Consider the following 27662-nt stretch of genomic DNA (forward strand, 5'->3'; position numbering starts at 1 on the left):
GGGCTCAGTTCATTTGGTCCCGGTAGACCGGTAAATGAACTTAAATTTCCTACTTACTTTTAGTTTTGTATTCTTTGTCTTATAAACTTGGGGTAGGAATTAAGTACATCGACCTCGTAGTATTTTGATACAAGGCTTTGAAGTACGTAAGTAGAGTGGTTACAAAAGGCGAGTTTTAGCAGCGATGCGAACGCGCGTTCGTGAAACGCGCTATTCCATCACTACATTTACCAATTAGAATAGAATATAATAAAATGGAATAGAATAGACATTTATTGAAACGCAACAACACATAGATACAGAAAAAAAACAAAAAATGATAACACAAACAAACAAAAACAAAAAAAAAACAAAACATAACGATTACAAATTTTGTACTGTCATATGTGCGGTTGTGGCATACGCAAAATGGCTTTATTCAGCAGCCACAGCCATAATTGACAGTGGCACTAGTTTTCAATGACCCCTGAGCCGAGATGAGTGACACACGTGTGTGTCGCGAAAGAACTTAAAATAAACTACTTTTATATATATATATATGTATGTGTTCTTTGTACATTGTGTTACTGCTGTGTGTTATATTATATAGATCGTAAAAGTATAAATATACCTAGTGTGTGCGTTAATAGTGTGGTGACGTAATTATGTAATAAATAAAATTATACAATATACAACTCGATCAGTCGATTACAGGCACAGGCCTGTAAGCGATAGCGCTTAACGCCACGCGCACGACTAGTTCGTCCCATCACTTATGTAGTATAATAAAAAAATCATAAAATCCTCGCGCATGTATTGTGGTCTTTTTCAGTACGCCAGAACACGTTCTGGCTATTGTAATAAGTGCCATAACGGGAATAATTAGATTGAGATTTACGTCCTTGTTCAGTAACTGAGATGAATTTATTAAAACGGGCCTATGTCTTATGTCTTTAGTTCCGTACTTAATACGGTCATTCTCCGATTAGTATTCCTTATCTAATTTCGTGTGTGTGTGTGTTCGCTTTTTCATCGTGCAATATATTATCTAATATTCGAGTATTATCCGCTCACGCGATGCGCCCCTCCTACCGCAAAATGGCGGCTATTTGGTTTCGCAAATTAGAAAAGCATTCAGTTTAAATACAAGTTTTTATAAATAAAAATTATCATTCTGCATTGCTAAATAAATACCCTCCGTACTACCAACAAAAACATCTCAAATATAATGCAGTAATATACCGCAAATCCTGCACTTAAAAAGCACTAATGAAATTTTTGGTGTACTTGGATAAATATGATAATATTCCGTTTGAGTGGTTCTAACGTTCGCCATGAAATTACTCCTTAAAGTATAGTTTATAAACATTTATATTCAGGGTAAACTTAAAAAACGCTACTTACGGTATGTTTTCAATAAATAAACACCGAAATCACCAGCCTAAACAATGACACACACGTTCGTCGTGACGTATTTTTGAAGTTGCTTTTTTTTTTAATGACAGACCCAGGCATTAAAAACTTTATGGTTTGCTGGAGTAGTTACCGAAATAGCAATTAATATTAGTTCTTTTACCTGTTATAACTTCGATATCTGATAAATCGGTATAAAATCATCACGCGCACCTCTAGGTGTGGTATGCGTCTACGGCTGCATGTATCGCATGAGCGGTTAAATCGTGAAATGTTATTTAATAATTACATGATAATATGCTGGAATATTTAAATAATAATAATTGCCACGGAAATAAGGTAGTGAACTGTAGTCCGAGAGTGACTGAAGAATTAAAAATTAAAATACGGATCACTCACGAGACTGTCCGATTCCACGAAAAACAATTTTGCCAAAATATATATTTCAAAATAAAGGTAAACTTATGTCTTTATATTACCGGACGGTAAAAGGAAACGTACGAAAATAACCGCAGCGGACCGTACACGTCTTCATTCTAATCGGAAAGGACGACCACGCAGCTACGCACGATTTAACCCGGTAATTCGCTCAGATATATCTGAAAAGTTTTTCAGCTTCATTATCGAGAACAAAGTTTGGGAAGATGTAATTGAAAACTTTCTTTCGGTTGAGTTCTTTTTAACTAAGGCGGGAGATAGAAATGCCGCCCGCAGTGGCTTTGAACTGTGGAGTTTGTGCTTTGCATGCAGTTTAGTAGACCATTGGCTCACTGGGATACTACACGGTTGTAAGTACTGTAAATTGACACAATTGCGAATATTTTGAAGAAAATGGAAAAATTTGTTAATGTCCATAACATAAATAGTTTGTGTGGTAACGGGAAACATTTTAAGATGCAATTTTAGTCGCGAAAAACAAATGATTACATTCACTTGGTTACAGTTATTTGCTATTTACAACTTCTCCTCGATCGAATTAATATAATATCATAGAATAATAAGACAAGGGTAACTCCGTGTAATGTTGCGGCTTGTATGTGTGTGACCGCTGCGTGGCTTGTACAGACGCACATATTCTCATAATCTCGTGGTGCACTTGCGTTGTATAGCGCTAGTCGTCTCACGCGCCTTTCATTATTATGCGAATGTGTGCGTCCGCACACGGCGCGCAGCGAGCGTGATGATAAAAGCCGCGCTGCTAAGTTTATATGGAATTACAATACTTGTCTTATACACTACATAATATGAAATGCATGTCTTTGTAGCAGTAGAGCTTCTTGTGAAAGAGTTCGTCCAGGGAAATATTGCCACCTTACTCATTTCTGCCGGCAAGCAGTAATGTGACCATTATTGAGTTCCGAATTAGAAGGGTAAAGGTGCTGGTGAAATTACAGGCACATAGGACTTATCAACTTATGTCTCAGGGTGACGGGCGCATTGGCAGTGCTCCTAAGAACTTTGCGATTAAAAGTTCTAAGTCGCACTGCAACTGTTATGGATAGCCGTGTCGTTTACCACCAGGCCCACGTTCGTCCCGTCAATATAACAAAACATAAAATGCAAGCGAATAAGGTAGACCTTCTAAAGCTCTGGTAAAATGTTTCAATAAAAATCACATTTGCAAGTACCTTATGTTTAATTTGGACGCGTTGAAATGTCTACAGCCGTTACCTTTCTTGGTGTCTGACCACTAGTGAACTACATATTTCAGATGTACATACATGAATTAATAATGGAAATACAAATAATAGAACACTAAATTCCCAAGTTTGTCATAATGAGACTGTTGGGTTCATGTTGGTAAATGCGTATGTCTAAATCCTCCAAGAATGTAAGTGGAATGGCCCGAAATAACTCGGGAAACGGACGAAGTTATTCTGGTAAATATCGTGCTGCGGTTACAGTATAAAATAAAACAATATGATTTTATACGTAGTATTCAGATTGGAAAATAGTCTGACAGTCCACCTGTTGTTTACCGCCGCATAATCTGCTAAGGATATGTCCATGACATTTAAGATCCATGTGAATAAATCTAATTCAAGAGAACCGATATTAAGGCGATTTTAAGACGCTTTGACGTATTTCGACCACAAGAAAAGTCGGTTTTTCAAAGTCAAAAACCACAATTAATACCGGACTCAGGAGCTGTTAAATTATTATTCCCGCCTTAATACAGTAGTAACTTAAAAAACGTATCCCAGAAGTCCCCAATATTGGAACATACTTCGTCATAATAGTCTTACAAGTTTTATGGCTCTTCGCCTTCCAAAAATACTCAATAACCAAACAGAAGCCGAGTTTACACCTTTGCGGTTGTCAAACTGTCAGCTGTCAAGTTGACAGTTGACAGGAGGGTGCGAGACATGCGACACGCCCTTGAGCTAAGTTGGTGTTTGCACTTTGTACTTGCGGTGTTCTTGTAAGTGTTGGCGTGTGTAGAAAGTAAATTTGGTTTGAGAATGTAGCTAGTTTACTCTTTGTAGAGCCTATTAAGACATGGAGAAAATAGTAGTTTATGAGTCTATTATATATTGAAAGGCTTTAAAATAAGGGTGTGGATTTATATTTAATGCACTGCTCTGTCTATATATATATTATAAGGTCTATAAGATGTGTTCAGGAACTGCATGTTACGACTCGCGAAATGGCGGCAAATAAAAACTTTTCTCACGCATGTCACGCAACCGTAGTTTTTTTTAAGTCATAGACAAACTTGAGTCGACCCCAACTATCATATCGTTCCATATCAAGTAACGTGCGAAATTTGTCAATATTATTTGCTATTGACATTTCATTTCGAATAAAACTTCATCTCGACTGATATTAGAATTGAGGTCGAATCAAATTGTTTTGTTTTTCAGAGATGTTCGAAATTTGAATGTAAAAATAAAATCGAATTTGATGTTATTAGCAATAATAATATTTTCACAGATAAGAAATTTGTTCTAACACAATAGTTTATCTTTAAGCTGGTCATAACTTGCGGTTTTTAAATACATAACAGAGGGTTTATGTTATGCGTATAGATAAAACGGCTTACATTATTGGTAGCTGTAATGATATTAAAAGTTAAGCTATTCTGTGTAGAAAATTATGCGTTCTTTTTATATTCCATATCGATTATAATGTGTGTGAATTTACTTTGTGATAGTATGAGGAATCGCATGGTGTTCATTTTCTTATAGCCATCGTGGCGACAGCATTTGTGTGCCTATCGTATAGGAAAGGGAGGAATATGGAGGTCCTTTTGCACATTTTTTGGTGTCGTTTGCCTTCGGGCAAATTGCACCAATAGATGCACTCGGGGTGGCTTCGAATTAGCTGCCTGGGGTGACTACAAATATACCTCATTCAATAAACAGAATGACCTTCCTACTGTAAGTGGTGGTTTGTCTAAAACGACATACTGACTTCTACTAACTAAACTAACATATATAGGAAAGGAAACTATTACACACAGTGGCACAGTGATCAACCACTTATGTCTTATATTAATGCAAACCACCCTATTTTTTTACTATAATTACAAAAGTTATAACTAAACGGCTTATTTTTAATTTTACAAAGAAACATTCCAATTTACACTACATAATGTTTTACAAATTATTTTATTTTAACAATATGAATTTTTAAATTTTATAAAGTTGATATTCAAATATTTTTTATGTGAAATTACTCCACTAGTTTGTTGTAATTATTAATATGAAGATTGAACACTTAGAAAAAACTCCTCCGATCAAATCCAGGCGGATCGAAAACTGTACTGCAGTCTTATGTCTGTTTGGGATTTTTCATCAGAGGAAATACTGGATCTCAAACTGATGGTACGGAGAAACCATCTTCCCTATTGAAATTAGGATTTAAATCCGGAAAAATGCTTTCATTTCCTATATCGCGAAAACCTAAGAACTTGATATAAACTAAGATACCTAAGTCATAGTTATTTCGTCAGATTTCCGAAAATGCTATGTTTCGAACTTGCCAAATTTCTGGGTTTCACTCCATGATATTTACACGAACGACGCAACAGACGTGTATCATAGCAAGTATACGTGTCTGTACACCTCAAACATCTCTTTCTGAAAGCGGAAAACAGTAATTCGAGCCTCATTTCGTCCGTACATCAATCAACGGGTGATACCACAGACTAAGCTATTACGTTCTCTGCTCTACTCGTCTACTGCAAACCACTTTGAGCCTTCAATTACAATTAATATTTCGGTATTATGCAGAAATGCGAGATAGATGGTTATGTTTCTTTGATGAAATATGAATTTGAAAACACGAAAGATTTCGAGAAAACTTTCATTGAGTAGGAAGCCGTATGTACTTTATATTATTACTATTTATTATGTAATAACATTGACTTACAATTATATGTAATAAGTTATATTTAAAAAAAGTCATAAATTTACAAAAAAAAATCTACTTTTAGTGACTGCTGAGTAATAATTCCATACAAATCAGAATGATTAACGAAGTTACAGCAAATTTTTTATATTATTAAATATATAAATAATACTCGTATTTATATAGAAATAAATACAAGACTTGAGCACAACAATAATCACATCATAAACACGTAACTACTACAAATCACAATAATTCCCGACGCATCGAGAAACATCAGAAACTCAAATGCTGAGGTTGCGTCTATGAACATTTATGACAAAGTTACAATGGACACGTGAGAAAGAGACCTCCCAAACACACTGGAAATACCATGATAAATTTGACCCTGCATCAAGAAAACGAGGAAAACCGAAGATGAGGTATGACAGATTCACCTAAGAGATATCATCATACATATAGATCATATCACCTGAAAACTACACGTCCGACAGAGAAAAATTGACGAAAACACTAAAATCAGATGGGAATAATAATGCTGAGGAGATAGAAAGTACTAGGGCCTCAGCTATACAGCGCTCGGAATTTTTCATAGTTTCCGGATTCTCCCGATGTTGTAATATTTATGATTCAATACTCTAGGTAATTTTAAGAGACCGCCACAATGTAACAGAACAATTTTCACATCTAAATCCGAACCATATTTCGCTACACCTATTTAGCACCACAAGAAAGCGGAAACCATTAACTCTCGTCGATCCATCAACACAAATGACACGTCAATGGTCTTCGGAATGAGGAAGTCTCCGTTTTATGGAGAGAGGTGACCGACGAGCCATTTTGAGAGACTAGCTTTTACTTGCTTTCATGCAACCAAGAACTTACAAGTTTGATTGTCACTTGTTTGATTATTAGGTTGCCACTACGGTAGAACTTATTTGGGATACAAAATTTTCTAATTCTGTTTCTCTGATACGCACAGCATAGAAAGGGAAATGCTTTTTTTCGATATACATTAACGCATTACAGACTCGAGGTACGTAGCTTTTTGTTTTATATCTTGTCATTGTTTTATCTGTTAAAACACCATGTTCCGCGCATGTTTTTGGTTAACAGAATGTGATTAATCTAATTAAAGTAGAAAAGTAATAGTAGCATTAGACCTCCTTGTGAAAGAGTTCATCCAGTGAAGTACTGCCACCCTACCTATTTATGTCGCCAAGCAGAAATGTAAACATTACTGCGTTTCGAAATTACAGGCACTTGTCAACTCATGTCTCACAGTGACGGGCGCAGTGGCAGTGCCCCTCAAAACTTTGCGACGTAGGATCGTATTCCAGAACTCTACTCAATACTCAAGTCAGGACTTGAGTATTGCAGTGAGCACTGAAAATCATACTCAAGTCCTTGCCATTAGGGTCGTATTTCCAGTGCTTGAAATAATACTGAAGTCTGCTCAAGTCCTGACTTGAGCATTGAGTAGTCTTCAGGAATACGACCCTTAAAGCTCTGCGCGGCGCTGCAACTGCTATGAACAGGCGTGTCGCTTACCACCAGGCGCACGACTTTTTCGTCCCGTCGCTTGGTATTGTAAAAAAAACACCATACCATAAATCTACACTCCATTTTTTTAAGCTTGCTGTTATAATATTGCAATAGAAACCTTTTTTTCTTCTAACACACATATCGTAAGTAAAATCAAGTTTTTTTTGTTTTTTTTTTTCACCGATGTATTTTTGGGCCATTTCATATGAAAAAAAAACCATAAATTTAATTTGAATTTTTTGAAACTATAATAGCGTAATCAAATATTTATAAAAAAACCCGACCTCAAAAGTACGTGGAATTACGTATATTTGCTAAGTTTTATTGTAATATCCCCTAGTTCGCCATTATAAAGGACTTGATACTGGAGATAATAAAAATCGGTTCTCACTACTCCAAGCATATTGAGAGAAAAACGCCTTGAATTGGAGAAATAGCAAAATCAACCATTAAAGTAATTACTCCTAAATTAAAGTTAGGCGCTATTTATAAAAATAAAACTTCATGCGTGAACAGCCACCCTTCGAGGTGGATGATTTTCTTCAAAATGAAATGAGACCACTATGGAAGTACCCCCTTTCCAACAAAAAAAGAATCATGAAAATCGGTTCACAATTACAGGAGTTATAGCGTAACATACATACAAAAAAAAAGAAAAGAACATACAGTCGAATTGAGAATCTCCTCCTTTTTTGAAGTCGGTTAAAAAAATACCTTGATACCTGTGTCTACTACCAAAAGTGTCTACTTTTGATGTGTGTACATATAAGTACATCTTTATATCTAATTAACCACACTCGTAACTATATTAGTCAGCCCGTGAGACCACATGACTCGAGTGACTATTATTACTTGTTTAAACAATTCAACTTTAATTAAATTTGTATTTAATGGATATTCAATTATTTTTTGCGAAATTACTCCACAATTTTGTTATAATTATGAATACAAAGATGGAATACTTAGAAAAAAATCCTGTAATCCGGCCGGATTCGAACCGACGTATTCTAGCAAACCGTGCCAGACGCTATGCCAACTAAGCCACGGAACAAACCAGCACACCTCACGAATTTTTCCATGTGCTTGTTGTCGGGTCTTTGTGATTGGTTTTCAAAAAATTGTTAGGCGTAGTGCCATCTATGAGAAATTTATGAAAGTATTTTGTCACTCAGTTAGGTAACTTTACAGTTACCAGCCCTGGTCCTGATTCAAGTTTACTAAAGAGTAAAATTAATTGACTCGCACGGGTCAAGAGAACATAAATAATGAAAGGAAAAAGAACCTTTATATACCAGCGAATGAAATACGGTACCGTTTTTAATAAAGCAGCATGGAGCAATACTTGAAAAAATATTGTTTTGTTTATTAAAAAACTGAGTTTCCTATTTCACAACAAAGAAGGCAATCAATCATCGTCTCCGAGTCAAGACGTCTGATGTTATTTTTAAGGTTATTTTTAACATTTTCATTTTTCAACTCCTGTCGCGATTTAGAATGGGAGATATTATTTTTTGAACAGCTACTCAACGTATTGAGAGATGTAAAGGGAGAGAGATGGATGGAGCGGACAGCTGAAAAAACACTTGTGCGTTCACTTGAAAAATATAAAGAAAGGAAACGCAGGAAGATACGAGCAGATTATTTTTTATAATATCAACTGACGGGACCTGTCCGTAACAGTTGCAGTGCCACTCAGAGCTTTAAATAACAAAGAACTGAGGCACACTGCCCTGAGTCATAAGTTGAGAAATCCCATGTGCCTGGAATTTCACCAGCACCCTTATCCTTCAAAACCGGAATACAGCAATGCTGACATTACTGCTTGGCGGCAGAAATAGGTAAGGTACTTGCACTGGACGAACTCTTTCACAAGGAGATTTACTGCTAATAATCTACTGATACTTATAGAATAATAACTAGATGGAGATGGAGAAGATGACGATTTTATACCCAAAACGCAGCAGTCTCCATTTATCTCCATCATCATTAAACCGTGCCAGTCCTGAGCGCGGGTCTTCCACTTAGGTCATAGTCCGCGACGTTGGCCCAATGTGGGTTGTGGACTTCACACGTTTTCCGAAGGTTGTGAACCTTCTTCGACGTGCAAGTTTTATCACGATGGTTTCCTTCGCCAAAAAACTAATGGTAAATTTTTAATTAAATTTCGTACACAATTTCCGATGTAACTCGAGATGCGCGCCCGGATTTGAACCGACAGTCTCTACTTGAGAGGTGATAGGTGAAACCATTAGTCTACCGCAGCTTTATTTATTCTTATTAAATTTTTTTATGACATCCAGTGACGGGACAAACAACTCGTGTACTCGTGTAAAAAAAATGTCATATTAATAATTAAGAAATACGTCTTCGAATCGTCGTCGAATTCTTCTTATATGCTTCTCGTTTAAATTGTATTAGTATTTGAAAAGGAATTTAATCAAAACGTTAGCAACCATGGTTTAATAAGTGAAAAAACTACATGTAAATTCATATCAGCAGTCTATATTACATTGCAAACTTAATGTATTTCGAATTCTTTGCGATTACTAAGTACACTTTGAAAATGAAACTGTTTTTACAGCCTTTTTTTATGATATCCAGGGACGGGACGAACAACTCGTGTTCCTGGCTGTAAGCGATACGCCTATCCATTACGTTTGCAGTACCACTCAGAGCTTTTAATTCCAAGGACCTAAGAGGCAGTGATTGATTACACTGTAAGGTGGTTATAATATATAATACAGATTGTCAGCCGTGACCATAGGACGTGTAAAGAGCGCGGAATGTAGGTTTGTTTGCAAAAACATATTTGTTTAACTATTATAAATAAATATTATAAATATTATAAATATTAATAAAAAGATAAAGTAACAAATGCATATTATCCATTAAGTTCCGAAATTCAATAGAAAAAAAGAATTGTTACTATTAATATTATATATATACTTATATATAATATTAATATACTATTAATATAGTTGATTACTATTAATTTCAATCTAACAATTATTTTTTTCTATTTAATAAGTTGATTGGTGTGAATAGTCATATTCACACCAATCAACGTGACACAAAAATCAAGTGGAATTGTTACAATTAAATACTTTGTAAAAGTACCGATAACGATAGAAATAAAGTGTTAAATGTTTAGTAGCAGTAGAGTTCCTTGTGAAAGTCCAGGAAAGTACTGCCACCTTGCCTAATTCTGCCGCCAAGCAGTAGTGTGAGCAAATTACTGCGTTCCAGTTTAGAAGGGTGTAAGGGTGCTGGTGAAATTAGGGGCACATGGGACAAAGTTCTGAATGGCACTGCAACTGTTTTGGATAGGCGTGTCGCGTACCACCAGGTACACGAGTTGTTCGTCCCGTCACTGGATATCATAAAAAAGGCTATAAAAAACAGTTTAATTTTCACAGTGTACTTAGTAATCGCAAAGAATTCGAAATACATTAAGTTTGCAATGTAATATAGACTGTTGATATGAATTTACGTGTAGTTTTTTCACTTATTAAACCATGGTTGCTAACGTTTTGATTAAATTCCTTTTCAAATACTAATACAATTTAAAAGAGAAACATATGTATAAGAAGAATTCGACGACGATTCGAAGACGTATTTCTTTATTATTATATGACATATTTTTATTATTTCATATTATTATTTGATAAATAACAATTTTAATTAACTCTGCTGTCATTGTTATCCCTAATAAAGGGCTCATATGTGTAGCATTATTTTAAATTTAAGACATATATACCATATGAATGCAATAAATATATTGAGTATTGAGTATTCCCCTAAAAACTTCACGAAAAAGTCACCCGCCAGCCCTTGTTAATTCGACAAACATCCCTCGTTTGCAACTCTAGGCACTAGGGTATTATCTCGGTATGCTTTGTCGCTGGGTACTAGAGTAAACCAAGGGTGACGATGCAGACAAATAAGGTGCCAAATATTTGCTCGGTATTGCAAATCAGTAGCTTAAGTTTGCATATTGACTGAGCTCCGTAGAAGTAAAGACAGTGGGTACATTGTACAGCGTTCCGAAAATACATCTATGAAACAGAAGGATGTGCCAACGGCAAAGCTCTATAGATTACTTACGAAATTACTACACTTGCAATACTCAAAACAAAGACAAAGCGATAGCACCAAACACGAGATTGCAATAATCTCAGTACAGAGTACTAAAAAAACCGACCTGAAAAGTACGTGTCATTACATATAATTACCAAGTTTTATTGAAATCGGTTAGCAAAAAGTGCTCAAACCCGGATTCATCCCCTACTTCGCCACTATACGGGACTTGACACAGGAGATAATAAAAATCGGTCAAAGTATATTGAGAGAGAAAAACGCCTCGAATTGGAGAATAGCAAAATCAAGTATTATAATAATTGCTCCTTATAATAAAATTTAGGCGTTATTTATAAAAATGAATCTTCATGAATAAACAGCCACTGTTAGACGTGGATGATTTTCTTCAAAATTAAATGGGACCACAATGGAGGTACTCTCTTTCCAACAAAATAAGAATCATGAACATCGGTTCACAAATAACTGAGTTATCGCGTAACATATATACAAAAAATACACACAGTCGAATTGAGAACCTCCTCCTTTTATGAAGTCGGTTAAAAAGCAGCTAATAACGGTCTAAATATAAAATTATATAATGAATTACCATTCCGAATTGCCCGACTTGGAATTGAAGAAAGATAAATATTTTTAAGGTGAGTCACAGGAGGAGAAATGGGAAAATTTGGTAGTCAACTGTAATCCTATAGTTATTAATAGTCTATACAACCTCAAAAGGCTTTGGTTGATTCCGCAAAACAGTGAAAGCGTTGAATCAAATACTTTGGAAGAAAATATATAGTATAATTGAAGATATACACTGATTATTACATGGTGTGAAAACACGACTCTTAAAACTTTTTACGATAGGAAATAAATTATAAACTTACCTCGAAATTTTACAAGAAAACCTCAATAATAATAAAAAAGAAAAATTCAATAGGAACTTTACATATACCAATTTCTTTTTTTTTTTGTATCAACTGAACTAAATAGAACACATATACTATACAATATACATTTTTCTAAAAGCTTTAAGCTGAGGTAGTATCAACTTAATTTCATATTTATCTCAAAATTTGCAAATTGCCCAACGCCGCGCAGCCCGCTGCCCCGTCAGATGCCATCAGGAGCTTGTCCCGTCAATTGGTATCATAAAAAAGACCTCGTCAGTCTGGAGATAATTTCTATTGACGGATGACCAATTTTTTTATTAACTAACTAAAATCAATTATTTTCAAATGATGCTAGTCTAGATATTCTAGGTTACCTAGGTATTCACAATAGAGGGAAATCTCTGGTTTAAAGACTTAGATTATAATTGGTCCATACCAATTATAATCTAAGTCTTGTTAAGTACATTATTGTTATTCCTATCTGGTAAATTGGTAAATTGAAAACATCTACAGTCCGCAAAGAAACAAAACAGATCTTCTATACCGTAGACTGGACAGTCACCCTCATAAACCTGGCAGCGATCCCCGCAATACATCACTTCTCACGAGCCAGCCCCGCGATGACGTCACTAGCAAAACAATGACTAGCGATTGGTCGAAACGCCGACACGTGACCGGCACGCGTCAACTCTTTTACAGATGAATTAGGTAGGGAATTCTATATTTGAAATTTAAAGAGGGTATTTTATTCATTCTCACTCTACGTTGAGCATATTGAATCGTAGTGATTGGCCAATTTCGAAGGTTTCAAAATCACCAAGATAAATCCATGATACACTAGATGAACCAGAAAAGTTAAAATGGTTATTTATTCCATCATCAGTCAACGCTGAGAAAAGCCACAAAGTCGATCGTAATCATGTTATACTAACCCCAAATGATTGACATCACCCAAATGGACATTAGACCAAAATCTCTAATAAAATTCCAAAGTCCAAATCAATCAACCGACATCCCAATTATGCTAGTATCTCAGCCAATCCCTTATCCAAAAAAATTCCCTAAACATGAGTCATCACCACTCCCCTGCAAAATGGAACATCCCTTGCAGATTTTATGTCGAGGATTATTATAAGTTTCGGGTGTAGAGAGATTATAACCCTGCTGCTTATTATTGAAAAATAATTAATTATAACCAACCCCATCTAGTAAACTTTTCAGAACTTAATAGGGTTTTATGTTCTATACAGTGCACAATAAGTTTGTGCTCGAGAAGACATTCCAAACGGTTATTTCCCTTGCCAAAAAATGTTTCTTTCTTGACCACATTCCCTCATTTACAAATTGATAATATCATCTTTTATATTTCGTTAAAATCTGACAACATTTATTTTATGAAGATGCCTTGGCGACACTTAAATACAACAGTTGTCAGATTACTAGTAGTTGTAACTTACGCTCAAAATTAAGTAAATAACTTTAAAAACTATTGTTAACAAACTTTCGTATGGCAATAATGAATGAAAGTGTTCCCTTTTCCAACATAATGTTATAGTATTGTTATAGACTTGTGTGTGAAGGAAATAAACTATATTATTATCATTATTATATGTATTTTAGATCAAATTCCAAATATTAATTAATTATTATTATTATTATTGTCCCTTTTAATTTTTAACTGCAGCCACGAAATAACACGAACGTCTTTGATCTTTGGGTAGCCCTATTAAAATAGAACGCCTCCCAATTGGTACAAAATATTAATAAACCATTTGTATTATTATTATTATTATTATTATTATTATTATTATTTGTATTATGTCTGTATAACATTTTTTATGTATAAATGAGTTTTACACATCTGACAATGATTTTGACATTAAAACAAATTAGACTCGTGTCTTTAAAAATAAACCGCACGTTCATTAGAACAAGGTTTTTATGTAAATCCTTTGCAACTATTAGGACTCGATTTTTTCGCCGCCATTTTTACTAACTCACTATTTATAAAAAAAAATCTATTATAACGAGTTTATTATTATTGCAATATACCGAATAATAATTAACCAATTTTAGAAAAGGAGGATGCTCATAATTCGACTGTATTTTTTTTGTATGTTACGTGATAACTGCCAATTTGTGAAGCAATTTTGATGATTATTTTTTGTTGCAAGGACCTTAGTATTGGTCCCATTTAAATTTGAAGAAAATATTCCACTTCTAAGGGTGGCAAACTAGGGGATGAATTACTTTTAAGGTCGGTTTTTTTTAGTACTCTGTACTGAAATTATATTTTGTCTGAAACTAGGACCTTCCTTGTAGTACGTCTGGAGTAACGAAGTTATCTTTCGGGGCCCTACAAGGTCCACCAAAGCCAGAATCATTAAAAAAGCATCCGTAATAGTACCTAGGTCTTCATTATGAAGTGGCCATAGTTCAAATTGTTCGACCATCAAGATCGTCGAATTTATACTACATAAAATTCGGACATTTTTCGTTCGAAAATTTTACCCTTAACATACCCCAGTTATAAATAATTCAATAAGCAATTACAGCACGTCCCAGTACCGGTCCATAGTCCTAAACCCCATAATCTGCTTTACTTTAATCCAATATGAAGGAATTCGTGGCGATCAGGAAGCCATGGACGGTAAGGATAATTTCATTTGAAAGAAAATCTCTGAACTGAAAAGCTGAAGCTTTATAGAGCAACTGCGCAATATTGATGCTTTATTGTAAGTTATATTTGGTGAAGTAAATACGAGAGAATATACATACAGGTAATGGTTATATAAAATTTTCACAATAGATTTCTTAACTACAGGAATTTAAAGTACGTCCTAATAAGGAGCGTTGGGCCGTAAGCGTTCAACTAATGGCGGCATTGCACCTAATTTAGGTTGATAAGCACCAATTACAAACAAACTGTGCCTAAGTTAAGCAAAGTTAGTATTGTCACTATTTTAGCACTTTTTACACTAGTCTTAGTCAAATTTTTGTTTTACAGTCACAGGTGCATGAAATGTCGAGCTCCCGATTTAGAAGTCACTATTTTAGCAAAAATTACAAACAAACTTTGCCGAAGTGTAAACAAGTAATTTCGTCCTTAAACTTCAGCAACGTTTGTTTTGTAAATACGAAAACCTTTCTTAGCTCACCATTTTTACACTAGTCTTAGAGTTTTATTTAAGTCGCAGATACATGAAATGTCGATTTCCCAATGTAGAAATCCCTATTCTAGCGAAAATTACATACAAACTTTGCCTTAGTTTGAGCAAGTAATTTCCTGCTTAAACTTAAACAAAGTTCGTATTGTAAATACGAAAAACTTGCTTTGCTCACCATTTTTACACTTATTATTAGTCTTTGCCAAAGTTTTTTTTTAAACTTACTTGAAATGTCGGACTTCCGATTTAGAAGCCACTGTTCTACCGCTGCTCTTATAAGCGCGTAAGTAAAATAAGGCAAAACTTATTTGAAACAAAATGTATAGAATAGTAAAATCTATAGAATAGACTTGTGGTTACTTCCATCTGCCAAACACGTGCTACTTATTTTTTTGAACTTTGTATTACTTATAATAAAAAGATACTTTATTCAAATTTATTTACCATGTAAAGCATAATACACACTATATTTCTGGTCGCATTTAGTGGTTTAACCACTAAGGTAAGTTTCATCATAATGCGAACTGTATTCACACAATACATATATACAATTTGCTGACAGAAGAAGAATTACATAACATTTAAGTATTCCATACAAATAATCCATCATTAACCAAAAAGATGTTACTAAAATGGGATTGGGTAAATACATTTATGAATAATCAAATTTATCACAATTTTGTAAGTTGTTTACAAAGAAAGTAAATTTACTTCGATGTTTACCGTCTAAACTGTTTATTTTATAATATGAAGTGACGGGACGAACAAGTCATCCGCTTGATGGTAAGCTACACGCCTGTCCGTAACTGTTGCAGTGCCACTCAGAGCTTTAAATAACAAAGATTTGAGGGGCACTGCCACTGTGACCGTCACCCTGAGACATATGTTGACAAGTTCCATGTGCCTGTAATTTCACCAGCACCCTTACCCTTCCAAACCGGATCGCAGTAATGCCCACATTACTATTTGGCGGCAGACATAGGTAAGGTGGCAGTGCTTTCCCGGACGAACTCTTTCACTCTACTGCTACTAAAATCATTTTATCATACCAAGTATGATAAACACATGGTTTTATCATACCAAGTATGACAAACACATGGTTTTATCATACCAAGGATACGCATCCTTTATTTATTTATTTATTTATTTTATTACGCAATAATTTATACTTTTTTTAAATCTATGGTATCGTCTATCGTCTCGTAGATAGAGACTCTCAATCATAATGCCACGGCGTAAACCTGGATCAGGTGTCACTGAGAGCTATAAATCGCAAAGATCTTGTGGGCACTGCCACTCCGCTCGTAGCCCTGAGACATAAGTTGACAAGTGCCTGTAATTTCACCAGCGCCCTTACCCATCAAAACCGGAACACAGTAATGCTGACATTACTGCTTGGCGGCAGAAATAGGTAAGGTGGCAGTACTTCTACTAACTCCAGTTTATCAAAAGTCACAGTTAGCATTCTTTAGAGTAGATACCTTGCACACCCCATACATACCCTTACACCATGTACAAAAATTTCCCAATTAGTTAACATTAATCTCTCTTCACACATTTAATAATCTCTCTACATACTTTAAACAATTCAAATTCCTAAAATTACACGTTTCGAAATTCTTCCAACCACACATCAGAAACAGCCCCTAGTTTACAAACTCTACACTAAAACCTAATTACAACCAGATATTTTACCCTTAAAATTAAATTCATTGGTAATTCCTTGAATTCTCTTCGAGGAAACCGTAGGCGGACGGTGTAGCCAAGCGTCAATTTCTACGGACGAACGGATAGACAGACCGCAAGGATCTGACCCTTGATTGAAACGACGAAGGACTAATTATCGTGGAATTTGAACCTTAAGGGACAGCTCTAGCAAACATCAAAGTGTGCTATCGATATAAAAGATGAGACTCAAGAGATAAATAATAATAAAAGCCGAAAAACCAATACAAAAGATCTGTAACAAACACAGGCAAATTCGTAAAGACAGCTGATTGGATCTAAGGTCAGTTGGTAGATCGGTTGCCCTAGATTGGCCTGTAGATACAGGTTCGACTCTAGACAGATCGAAGGATTTCTTCTTTATATTCAATCTTTATATTAGTAATTACAACAAACTGGTGGAGTAATTTAACAACATTATCATATTCAATAAAATCAATCAATACCTTATTTTTTAATTAACCAAGGAACATTTCAATTCTCGCTATACAGAATTTGCAAGATATTTCATTATAACAATATTTGTTGTTTACTAAATTAAATTTATTGAGAGGAAATAAGATATAAAAATAAAAATAATTTAATTCCCAATGTGTAACAGGCGCAAAATCCTAAGAAGATAAAGAAGGTACAGACTATCGATATCATCATAGCTCTATTTAAAAGCACCACGAAACCATCTCAAATTCGATTAATTTACAAAAGCATACCTACCGGACGATAAGACCATAAATTTAATGAAACTGACACTCGCCTTGAGGCTATCGACGGTTTTTGGACGGAATTTCGATTAGGCAAAGACAGAGATGAAATTTGAATAACGTTAAAATATGAATATTAATTTTGACAACACTATGAACTAATTGGTTTGATATCTATATATAATTTAGTTTGTAGGACGTTTCTCAATTAAGGGTAACTATGGCGTGTCTTTATTAATTGGTGTTTTATTGCTGCCCGCTTGCAGCTATGGCTGGCCAAATGAACGCGGAAAGAAAGATGGTGGGTCCTTGTTTAGCTTCTCTTTTGTTTTGCTAATTATGCCACTTACTGAGAATGATGAATGAAAAACTCGTTAACCTGTTGCATTTATCTTCTTTAATATATCTTCTAATATGTGCTGTCAGAAATAAATAATTTTTCTTTGTGTTCGATCTTTGTATTAATAATTATAACAAACTAGTGAAGTAATTCAACAAAATCAATATTTCATTTCAAAAAGTGACATCACTGGTCAACCTCCGCTAGCTGTAAAGGTACCTAGTTGAGTAAAAAACTTTCACAGATTTCTCATAGATGGCGGTACGGTAGAAAGTTGTTGAAAACCAAAAACAATAATCGTTGCAGTGCCACTTAGATCCGAAAAAATTGTGTTTTATTTCTAACATTTTCATGATAAACCCAAATCCCCTTTTTTTGCGATTCCGGCAAGAAGAACAAATTGTTTACATCTATTGTGAAATACACAATAGAACACATCGTTGATCGTTATGCATTATCTGCAAATTCAAATGTGACAATCAGTACATTTGAAAAACCACTATAGTCAGTAACATCCACTTCGTAATATTCTCAGTCGCTCAAAGCAACCGTCATATCAAATCCAGGACATTTCAGTACAGCTGTCCAATCTTGTTCAAAGTCAACTATCAGTTTAGGTCTAACTACAGTTCCTAGGACGTCTAGCTTCTCGTTAAGCCGGACAGGATCCTATTGGATGTCGTCTTTAGTTACAGGTTGAATACATTTGCCTAAGCTTGTGGTGAGAGCCAAAATCTATGGTAAACTGTTGGACTAGCTTAGTATTTCTATGAGATTCTATTAGATATGCTTATAGGTTTCATTTTGTATGTAGTACTTAGAGTCAAGCAATCGTTTAAGAAAGCATGCACAGAACAACAAATACAGTAGAAGTAGTTACGTCTCACGCGTGTCAACAGTGGGCGTTGTTAGACCTATTTTTGAGCTCAGTCCGCCATTTTGATTTTGTACGGTATGGTTGTGTCAATTCTTTCGCATATTGTAGCAAAATGCCTTTTTTATTGAGCTATTTTGGAGTGCAAAAATGATAGCGGCACCAAAAATATTATTTGTAGTGGTATTTCATATCATCAACAAGCATTCTCTGTTTATCGAAATATTGTTTTTGTTACAAGAAACGAAAATAAAGCTATATCCCTGCAATATGGTCGCTTCTTTTTTGGAGAACTAATTATTATATAACTCCAATTCGTCGTTGTTCAGCAACTAACCACTAGATGGCAGCACACTGATTGAAATTTCAATATAATGTCAAAACGCCGTAACTTGCAATAATAGGTATTGAAGTTTCATCGATATGCCAACAAGATAAAGTTATTTTATTTTTATTAACAATTCAGAATTTGGTATTACTTTTTAAATTTGAAGTTTCGACCAATCATTATCAAGATTTCTAAGGCTTAAGGCAATTTCATTGTTTTTTTTTCTTCCGTGGGAACATGAAACAGCTGCAAAATTTTGTTATAAGAAAACAATGTAATGACTTCATTCGTCAATTAGGGCCAGTGGACAATGAAAATGGTTCAATGAGGTACCAAATTTTTTAGTTAGCGGAATATACTGTTTTATTACTAAAAGTTTTTTTATACTAAGTGACAGGACGAACAAGTCATGCGCCTGGTGTTCAGCGACACGCCTGTCCATTAGCAGTGCCACTCAGAGATTTAAATCGCAAAAATCTGAGGGGCACTCCCACTATGCCCGTCACCCTGAGACATAAAGGAAGAAGTTACATGTGCCTGTAATTTCTCCAGAACCCTAACCCTTCAAAACCAGATCACAGTAATGCTGACATTACTGCTTGCCGGCAGAGATAGGTAAAGTGGCAATGCTTTCCTGGACGAACAATTTCACAAGCAGTTCTACTGCATCTAAAATAATACTTTGCCAATAAGAAACGTGCTACTATAATAAAAAATTGTCAAAATCTTATTAGAAATCAATTTAAAAAAGATATGAACACTGGTGCTTCTCGGTCACTGCGTCACCACTTTAACTGTTTTTTTCATTAATTTTATTATTAGTAATAGTATTATTCGACTGATTTTATAAATACACCTAGTGTCGTATTCCAGAACTCTACTCAATACTGAAGTCAGGACTTGAGTATTGCAGTGAGCACTGAAAATCATACTCAAGTCCTTGCCATTAGGGTCGTATTTCCAGTGATTGAAATCATACTCAAGTCTGCTCAAATCCTGACTTGAGCATTGAGTAGAGTTCTAGAATACGACCCTTAAACCAATAACTAATTTCAACTGAGTTTGTTAAGAGTGATAAAACCTCTGCTGGCTTTGGTTGGTTCCGCATAACAGTGAAAAGTTGAATCAAACACTTTCGAAGAAACATACAGTAAAAATAAGGATTTACACTGATATCAATATCGATATCAATAGAATCTTTGTCCTGCAGAAACGTGCAGTTAGGGCAATTTACAATCTGGGCCCCAAAGTATCTTTGAGAGATAAGTTTAAGGAAATTAACATTCTTACACTAGCCTCACAATACATTTATGAAAATATAATTTATGTTAAAAGGAATAGTAATTTCTTTATGAAAAATAGTGACAGACATAACATTAATACGAGGAATAAAAATAAACTAGCTTTTCTTGATAGTCGTCTTCACAAAGTCAAACAATCATTTAAGGGGCAATGTATACGCTTCTATAACAAGATTCCGGTTGATATACAAAATTTGCCTTTCACGAGGTTTAAAACTATAGTGAAACAAAAACTTTATACTAAAGGTTATTATACAACTTCTGCGTACTTGGATGACAAAAATCCGTGGTAGTAACCCGTTTAGCTTATGGAGGTAGTCTCAATCTGATGTTTCAAATAAAAAAATATTGTAAATGTTATTTACAAAGAGCAACCCCTTGAGTTTCTTGCTCATTCTTCTCAGGGGAATCTGCCTTACGAATGAGCGGTAGAGTTTGACCATTGTGACGATTTCAAGTGTAATAATGCTTACCTATGAAATAAAGATTATTTTGAATTTGAATTTGAATTTGAATTTGATATTTACTTTAAACGACGTGAAAAAAAACAGATTCCTAAAAATATTCACGACAGAAAAAAAAAACACAAAATTAACTCGAAATTTTACAAGACAACCTCTGTATTCAATAGGTACTTATTTTACATATACCAATGATTGAAAAAATGAGTAAAAAAATTAAATTGTGAAATAAAGCCAGTGTCTCTGGTGTTCACCCCGCGCAATATAACCGATTCAGTACGGTAAAAATTTAAATACGTGCTGAGGTACTATCGACTCTTAAACCAAGTTACACTCTCTATACATTAGTGTTCACTGTACCCTGACTGTTAACCGACAGTAACATCTAATTAACTGCCATCTCAATCCACTCAGATCTGATGTTAATGGGAATATAGGGTAGACGAGATCACCGGTTCACCTAAGGCTTCTGGTTAGTAATGTGACCTATAGCGTTTACCTAATATTGCACATGACGTTTTAGACAATAAAGAATTAGCATGTAGTCATCAACATGCACATATAAAAATAAATGTATGTTTGTCCCGTACCAATTCTATACTTATTCATCCGATTACCATAGAAATTTCGTGAGTTGTGATGTTCAAGCCCGCAAAAAATATCTAAAATATTACGCACTCTTTATCATACATGGTATGATAAAAACAATATGTTTATCATACTAGGTATGATAAAACCACATGTTTATCATACTTGGTATGATAAAAACAATATGTTTATCATACTTGGTACGATAAAACCATTTTAGTAAGAGAGCTCCTTGTGAAAGAGTTCGTCCGGGAAAGCACTGCCACCTTACCTATGCCTGCAGCCAAGTAGTAATGTGGGCATTACTGCGTTCCGGTGTTGAAGGGTAAGAGTGTTGGTAAAATTACAGGAACATGGGACTTGTCAACTTATGTCTCAGGACGACGAGCACAATGGCATTGCCCCTCGGAACTTTGCTATAAAAAGCTCTGAGTGTCACTGCAACCGTTATGGACAGGCGTATTTGCAGATGTGGACTTATTATACCCATGGTGCGATTAGATCCCACAACTAGACATGGGTCTTTTCTAAAGAGATGGTTTAGGTCATATAGTAGTTATTATTCACTCAATACTGATAAAATTTTCGTAATCTTTTGTGCAAAAGTTTCTGAACTATAAGATCGCACTACTAGACTCGGGTGTCCTCTGATGAGGGTTTACCATGGGGGCCTATTTCAGATTAGAAACTTCACATATTTTCACTGACGTTACCAACGTTGTAATACCATAAGGGTAGCAAATTGGGGGTGATAATTTCACCCGTTTTCCGTTAACTGAACGCCTACAAAACCCATAAAGCTTGTGGTAAATTTCAAATTAAATTCCAAAAAGGTAGAGGTACAAGCACGGATTCGAACCTATGACTATCAGCTTGAGAGACGGTAAGTCAAACCATTAGGCTACCCGGGATGTTTTCAAATAGAAACAATAAATCGAAAGCAATTTCCACGGCAAATCTCTCAACATAATATTGATCTTTATTTATTCATTACTACTGTCGGTTCAAATCCCCGAATACCAACCGACTTAGAGGGTAGACGAAAACACTATTTACTGAGATGACTAGGGTTATAATCCGTGCACTTACTGAGAAGCTACTGTGGGGAAATGTTCTAAAAGAAAAATAAATATATAGGTTGCTAAATAAACGAATTGTCGCATGTATATTATACTCTGTCAATTTTAAAAATGTTGTTGTTATTTTTACATAAAAAAACTTCCTCAAAAATTTGTGGAATTACATCTATTGGCTAGTTTTATTAAAATCATTTAACGGAAAGTGGCTGAAATCCAATAAACTACGCATTCATGTCTTAATTTGCCATTCTTGAAGGCGACATATTTTCTTTAAATTAGAATGGGACCACTAATGACGTACTCCCTTTTAAATACAAAAGAATCATAGAAGTCAGTTCACTAATGTCGGAGTTATCGCGTAGCATACACACAAAAAAATACAGTCGAATTAAAAAAAACTTGATTTTCACGGAAGCTCTATAGTGACACCTGACTTTCTATAAGCTATAACAGAAACGTTTACCTGTCAAAAGTTAATACGTTTCCAACGATACATATGTAGTTAAAACGTATGCGCGATAGCAAATGTTATAAAACGTGTAACATTGACAGTTTTGGTTTTTCCTGTGACATAAAATTGAAACGTTTGCGTGTCAAAGGTAAATAGGTTCCCTCAACGATACGTATGTAGTTCGAACGTTAAAATATTAGCGCAAATTGCAAATGTACACAACGTGTCACTTTGACAGTGTTTTATATTTGGTTTAGCTTCGGTTTTTACGTTGCTATTTAGCGCGATTGGGCTTCAGATTTATTAAAGGTGCTATGTACTTTAAATACTATGAAGTAATGTATGCTCGCACTGCTAAAACCCTAATTCCTCACTATACTTGCGCTGTAAAGTAAAAAAAAACGTAATAAATATTCGTACCAACCAATAAATAAGGAAAGAAAATTATGGATATCACAAATCACCTTCCAGCGTCCCTAGCTTCAAATCCGTCCCAGGGGTGCAGAATGCAAGCAATGCAGCTTTAATGTTCTGCATAATGCAAGTTTCATGTCTTCGTTGTGGTTAGTGGATGATTTTATGATAATTCTGTTAGAGCTCTTTGCTATTACAATGGCTAGAGTGCTTGGTAAATCTGATTTTCTAAGTTGCTGTACTTCCCCTTCTCTAATACATGACTACGTATTACGAGGCATTTATATTGCTAAGTGTAATTGGTAATACTGATTAATTAATTTGTTGGACCCCTTTCTCAATGAGTTGTTCTTATCCTTTCGAAATTTCTTTTATTTAAGTGGTACCTCTTTATTGAATTTGAGTAGTAAGTTGCTACTTTAAATGCGCTGTCTGTGGCCGCGTTGAGAGCTTTTTTTTATAACATCAAGTGACGGGACGAACAGCTTCTCTCATGCTGGTGTTTGATCAGATCAAGGAACTATGGCCGCTAGACGGGTAGAGTAGGTAGAGACGGGTACTCAAGGCAAATGGAATTTCGTAAAAATATAGGCGTAATTGTCGGTCCCATTATTTCATAAAAAACAACTTGTAACAAAAATATTAGATCTTTTTTATGGTATCAAGTAATAAGACGAACATGTCGTGGGCCAGGTGGTAAGTGACTTCACGCCTATCCATAACAGTTACAGTGCCACTCAGAGCTTTAAATCGCAAAGATCTGAGGGGCACTGCTACTATGCCTGTCACCCTGAGACATAAGTGGACAAGTCATGGTCCTGTGATTTCACCAGCACCCTTCACAATCGAATCGCAATAAGCGCGTTTGCGCGCTGCATCCCATTCGTTCCAAATCTCGAATGTCGCATGTGCACTAAGTTTACCTAGAGATAAAATGAACCCTATGACATTTCGAACTGATACAAATCGAACGTAGAGCGCTAACGCTCAAAGGCTCACATTACTGCTTGGCGGCAGAAATAGGTGCCACCTTACCTATTACTTCCCTGGACGAACTTTTTCACAAGGGCCTGCACGCGTGCGGTTCGTAATATATAACAACAAATGACATATTTTTATCGATATAACGCTCGATAGATATAATTAATTTATGGTATATAGACATTTGATATATTCTTGCACTTGCATGATATGAAGTACACTCGGTAAAATAGACGATTGATATAACAACTTTCAAACTAATATACCGATCACATAATGTTCCTTTTATATAAACACTTCAGATGTAACATGCACTGAGTATAATGTATTATAAATATAATTCCAGTAGTGTTTAAGTGCAATGACGACTGAACCGAAATGTTTGCATTTCCTAGTTGGTTCGATCTCCTCCTATGGGTTTAGGTTTGTATATGACAAAGCTGCACGAGCCGAGCAAGCGCAGCGAGAGTGCCTCGGCAGCGCTGCACTGCTTCTAAAGATGTAATAGATAAGTATAAACAATAGGTACCGTATTTTTAGCAACATAAGGTTGTTGATTACGATAATATTATGAATATTATATATGTCTTAACATTAGAATTGGAGCGATCCAAACAATCCAATTCAATTCCATAGTTCGCAAAATGCTCATAGAACTATAGAATTATCTGCAAATGTTCCAAAACTTCTCCAAGACATTTTCACGGTACGCTGGCTGTTTTTAACGACTACCGAGACAAAGCTCTTTTGTTTACAGAAACAAATAATTTATTCAGCAAAATATGTTCCCAAAGTTTTTGTGGAAATATATAACGTATCTCTCGGTTATTTAATTGCATGATGACGTCTTAAGTTAAATTAGTTAAACAGTCTGAATTTCGGCCTCTGAAGTTGATTCTTGTAATGATATTTTTGAGTTTAAGAACAGGCAGTATGGGTAGTAATCTTGTGTAATCTGCCTTTATATAATATTCGCTATCGTGCCATTTTTTTAAATTTATTGTGACGTAAGCCCTGTTTTATCAAAATGGGACATTGTTACGTATTTTGGGGACAGCGGGACGCGAACCTTAAACCAGGACTATCCCGCTCAAAGTGAGACGTATGGTCACGTTAAGTATGAATGATTTATGTGTCATGTGTGACGACTGTCTACAACACTTTGTACAGATGTACAATGTTTTAAATAAACACAATTTTCAAAAATCAAAAGTACTATATTTTGTACAATGTTTTAAATAAAACAATGTTTTTTTTTATGACACTATGAGATGGGACGAACCAATCGTGCGCCTGGTGGTAATCTACGCGCAGGCCATAGCAGTTGCAGTGACACTCAGAGCTTGAAACTGCAAAGATTAAAGGGACACTGCCATTGCGCACGTCACTCTGAGACACAAGTTGACAAGTCCCATGTGCCTGTAATTTCACCAGCACTACCCTTCAAAACCGGAACACAGTAATACTGACATTACTGCTTGGTGGCAGAAATAGGTAATATGGCAGGGACGAACTCCTTCACAAGGAGATGGTATTGCTAATAAATATTTATTAGTTATTAATATTGGTTAGTTCACACTGATGTCTAAGCGTCGTAATAATGAAAGCGGGCGGGCCGCAGCGTTCCTTTATTTTCAACACACCACACCTTTACTTTGGTTCGGTATTTCTTAATAAGAAAATTAACTTAATCAATCTTCCTGATTTCTTTCAGTCCATTTGCAAAAAAAACCTTTCAAATAACAAAGGGTTTCACTCTCAAAACATTTCTCTAGTTTGCAATAAACTCGTTTCTCTTTTGTTTGTTCAAATTAATTGAGACAATGCGATTTGTTGGTTCAACAAAGTGATAGTCAATAACTCTTTTGAGATTAAGAAAACGGACCGGTAAAAATGTTTCCCCCTTTTATATTGTTTGTTCCAATTACCTGTGGAAATAGGAAAAGTGATAATTAAAGCTTTTGTTTTTGGGATAAGAAGTTCTTAGCTTCGGAAAAAACGTAGAGTCAAAGAGTTGGTAGAAAAACCTAATGCGTCAATTGGAAATGACACGTATATTTGTGTTTTTTTTGGTGATAAAAAAAGTGCGCATTTGACCTCCATCTCATTTGATGGAAAGTGGCGATGAGGTCGACGATGGAGCCACCTCAATAATACGTATTCATTCGCCTTAAAAAGGCCCAAGTTACAGCGTTCAGGGAATAAACCTACAGGCAAGGAATTCCACTCCATAGCCGTTTGCCATATAAATGTGGAAACGTAACGCTTTGTGCGAATTTTTGGAATATCGACATGGTAGACGTGGAACCCCAGTCTAACTCTGATCCCCTAATGTTAGAAAAGGGGAAGGTGGAATTAATTCATACAATTCCCTCGCATACTTTTCGTGATATCCTGCAGAATACCGATAAGCAGGCAATTTGTAGTAGCAGTAGAGCTTCTTGTGAACAAGTTCGTCCAGGAAAATACTATCACCTTACTTATTTCAGCCGCCAAGCAGTAATGTAAGCATTACTTGCACTGCGTTCCGATTCCGAAAGGTAATGGTGCTGGTGAAATTACAGGCACATGGGACTTGTCAACTTATGTCTCCAGGTGACAGACGCGGTGACAGGGCCCCTCAGATCTTTGAGCTTTAAAGCTCTGCAAATGCTATGGGTAGGCGTGTAGCTCACCACCAGGCGCACGACTTATTCCCTGTCACTTGATGTCGTAAATAACATATATTACGTATGTTTGTGTGATGATTTTTTTAATTAGCCTACAGTGTCCCACTTCTGACGCAATGTTAGGCCACATCCCCTGTTTGACGCAATGTTAGGCCAGTCCTTTACATATGAGTACAAATCGTGCCGCCATCTTCTTTCCTTCATGATCTACGTCGCTGGCTATTCTCTGGTACCCACCAATAAGTGGCTATGTGAGTCCGTCTCTGTGGGTGCATTTATTTATTTATTTATTTATTTATTTATTTATTTATTTATTTATT

The 27662-nt window shown here is 35.4% G+C and overlaps 1 protein-coding gene across 1 annotated transcript in view; it reads right to left on the reverse strand.

Moving 5' to 3' along the window:
* Positions 1 to 18727: 18727 nt before the first annotated feature.
* Positions 18728 to 27662, reverse strand: part of LOC113237268 (sodium-independent sulfate anion transporter-like) — an 81540-nt gene continuing 72605 nt past the window's right edge. Inside the window, exon 3 of the mRNA XM_026473657.1 lies at positions 18728 to 18865. Coding sequence (XP_026329442.1) covers positions 18728 to 18865 — 138 coding nt within the window. The remainder of the gene's footprint in view (positions 18866 to 27662) is intronic.

Source organism: Hyposmocoma kahamanoa, unplaced genomic scaffold (genome assembly GCF_003589595.1).
Source record: "Hyposmocoma kahamanoa isolate Upper Pololo Valley unplaced genomic scaffold, ASM358959v1 93, whole genome shotgun sequence".
In the NCBI taxonomy this organism is placed as follows: Eukaryota; Metazoa; Arthropoda; class Insecta; order Lepidoptera; family Cosmopterigidae; genus Hyposmocoma; species Hyposmocoma kahamanoa.